The sequence below is a fragment of the Pteropus vampyrus genome, unplaced genomic scaffold (assembly GCF_000151845.1).
Source record: "Pteropus vampyrus isolate Shadow unplaced genomic scaffold, Pvam_2.0 Scaffold6369, whole genome shotgun sequence".
Classification (NCBI taxonomy): domain Eukaryota; kingdom Metazoa; phylum Chordata; class Mammalia; order Chiroptera; family Pteropodidae; genus Pteropus; species Pteropus vampyrus.
The window spans coordinates 1-2,358 of NW_011895150.1; the positions used below are offsets into that span (position 1 = coordinate 1).

The following is a 2,358-nucleotide window of genomic DNA, read 5'->3' on the forward strand; positions in this document are numbered from 1 at the left end:
CGGACCCTGACCAGCCTGCCCCTCTGCAGGAGGACAGCTGCCCCCAGTTTCTGAACCCCAGCCCGCTGGTCATCCCCATGAACCATGAGACGGAAGTGACCTTCCAGGGCAAGAACCTGGACACAGTGAAGGTGGGGGGCTTGTGGGTGCCGCCCTGGGGACAGAGGCTGACCATGCAGCTGGACACAGCAGAAGCGGGGGCTGGGGGTGCCACCCTGGGGACAGGGGCTGCAGGCCTGGGCCCTGCAGGGCCTGCTGGGTGGCAGTGTCCGTGGGCCTTGTTCAGAGCTGTATTCTGCAACCATGGAGTTGGGGTGCCTGGGCCCCACATTGGCCATCCTGGCCCAGGGCTCAGTGTGTGTGGTATTGGGGACAGGAGGCAGAAAGGTCTGGGCGTGTGGGGCATTCCGACAGGCCTGGAGCACACGGGCGAGTTTGGGGTGTTGTAGGGCTGGGCAGTGGGGTGCCGTTTAGCGAGGAGGCAGCAGGGTAATATGCTCAGGTGCGGACTGTGGAGGGCGCTGTTCCTGGGGGTGGTCGGTGGGATGGCAGTGCCCAGGCTGGCCCAGGGTGTGGGCTCGGGAGGGTGGTGGGGGTCTGGCCCCTCAGGTGTCCTGACTGGCTGGCCTTGCAGAGCCCCTCCCTGCAGGTGGGCAGTGACCTGATCAAGTTTGAGGAGACTGTGAGCACACAGGAACCAGAGACCTTCGTCTTTCGGACTCCGAAGGTACAACCTCCAGGGGGCGGCCAGGCTACTGGGCCCCAGTTGCCTGCAGAGCCTGAGGGCTGGGCAGAGGGGAGGCTGGGTGAGCCCCGCCCTGCAGGGGGAGCCAGGGCTGCGGCCAGGCAGGCATGGCCCCAGGGTGCCTCCTGTCCTCTGGAACCAAAGTGATTGGGGGCTGTCTGAGGGTCTAGCTTCCCCCTGCCGTCCCTCGGCCATGACGAGACACAGAGACCACAGTGGGCATGGTGGTGACCCTCTGGAGCTTGGGTGGGAGCAGGGAGTGCAGCATGTCCCTGGGTGTTCCCCCAGCTGTCCCACGATGGCAATGAGACGCTGCCCCTGCACCTGTTCGTCAAGTCCTATGGCAAGAACATCGACAGCAAGCTCCAAGGTGGGCGGGGTGGGGGCTGGCAGGGGCTGGGGGGTGGGCAGCGAGGCGGCGCTGGTGACCGCTGGCTTCTCCTTCTGCAGTGACCCTCTACAACTGCTCCTTCGGCCGCAGTGACTGCAGCCTGTGCCTGGCCGCTGACCCCGCCTACAAGTGCGTGTGGTGCAGCGGGCAGAGCAGGTGTGTGTACGAGGCCCTGTGCAGCAACGCCACCTCCGAGTGCCCGCCGCCTGTCATCACCAGGGTGAGCCCCTTGGGCCTTCCAGCGGGGCGTGGGGGAGGCAGCAGGTCCCGGCCCACCTGCACGGCCCGCTGGCCCAGGCTGCCGGGTCAGCCGGGCTCTGCTGATTTCAGATCCAGCCCGAGACGGGCCCCCTGGGCGGGGGCATTCGTGTCACCATCCTTGGGTCGAATTTGGGAGTCAGAGCAGATGATGTCAAGAGAGTCACTGTGGCTGGCCAGGACTGCACCTTTGAGCCGGGACGATACTCTGTGTCTACCCGGTGAGTGGGCAGCCCAAGGCCAGGGTTCCATTGGCCGGGTCAGTCCCCACCCCAGGGGGCCGGGTGACCGGGCGGATGGAGAGGAAGGACACCGTCCGGGCGTGTGTGAGCGCCCAGGACGCACACCCACAGACGTGCCAGTCAGGCCCTGAGAGCATGCCCACCCTGCCTGTCGCTCACCCAGGATCGTGTGTGCCATCAAGGCCGCAGAGGCGCCCTTCACGGGCGGTGTCGAGGTGGACATCAGCGGGAAGCTCGGCCATTCGCCTCCCCACGTTCAGTTCACCTACCAGGTATGTGAGTGACCCCTGGGACCCAGCTGGGCCTCCGGGTAGGGAAGGACACGGTGGGAATGTGGTCGCTGCTGCCAGCCCCCAGGCTATTGCGGGCGATGCCCCTGCCACCTTCTGCACAGTAGGCAGGGTCCATGGAGTGGAGGCGCTGTCCCCTGCCAGCTCTGACCTGAATGTTCCTTCTCTCTTCAGCAGCCCCAGCCCCTCGGCGTGGAGCCAAAGCAGGGGCCGCAGGCAGGCGGCACCACGCTGACAATCAGTGGCACGCACCTGGACACGGGCTCCGAGGAAGACGTGCGCGTGACCCTCAGCGGCGTCCCCTGTAAAGTGTGGGTGTCACCCGCAGGCCAGCAAGTCTGCGGTCTGCCCTGGTCCTCAGTGTTCTGGCCGTGACCCTCTCCCGGAGGCGGCTGTGCCACCAACCTGACCTGCTGACCCTCGAGCCCGGGG

At 66.4% G+C, this 2,358-nt stretch overlaps 1 protein-coding gene across 1 annotated transcript; it reads left to right on the forward strand.

Moving 5' to 3' along the window:
- The first annotated feature begins 17 nt into the window (after positions 1-17).
- On the forward strand, positions 18-2,316 carry LOC105310571 (plexin-B2-like). Its single transcript, XM_011386728.2, has 7 exons — positions 18-131; positions 635-727; positions 1,034-1,115; positions 1,196-1,356; positions 1,467-1,615; positions 1,800-1,908; positions 2,101-2,316. The coding sequence occupies exons 1-7, from the start codon at positions 78-80 to the stop codon at positions 2,299-2,301; spliced, it is 849 nt and encodes a 282-aa protein (XP_011385030.1). The 5' UTR covers positions 18-77; the 3' UTR covers positions 2,302-2,316.
- The last annotated feature ends 42 nt before the right edge of the window (positions 2,317-2,358 follow it).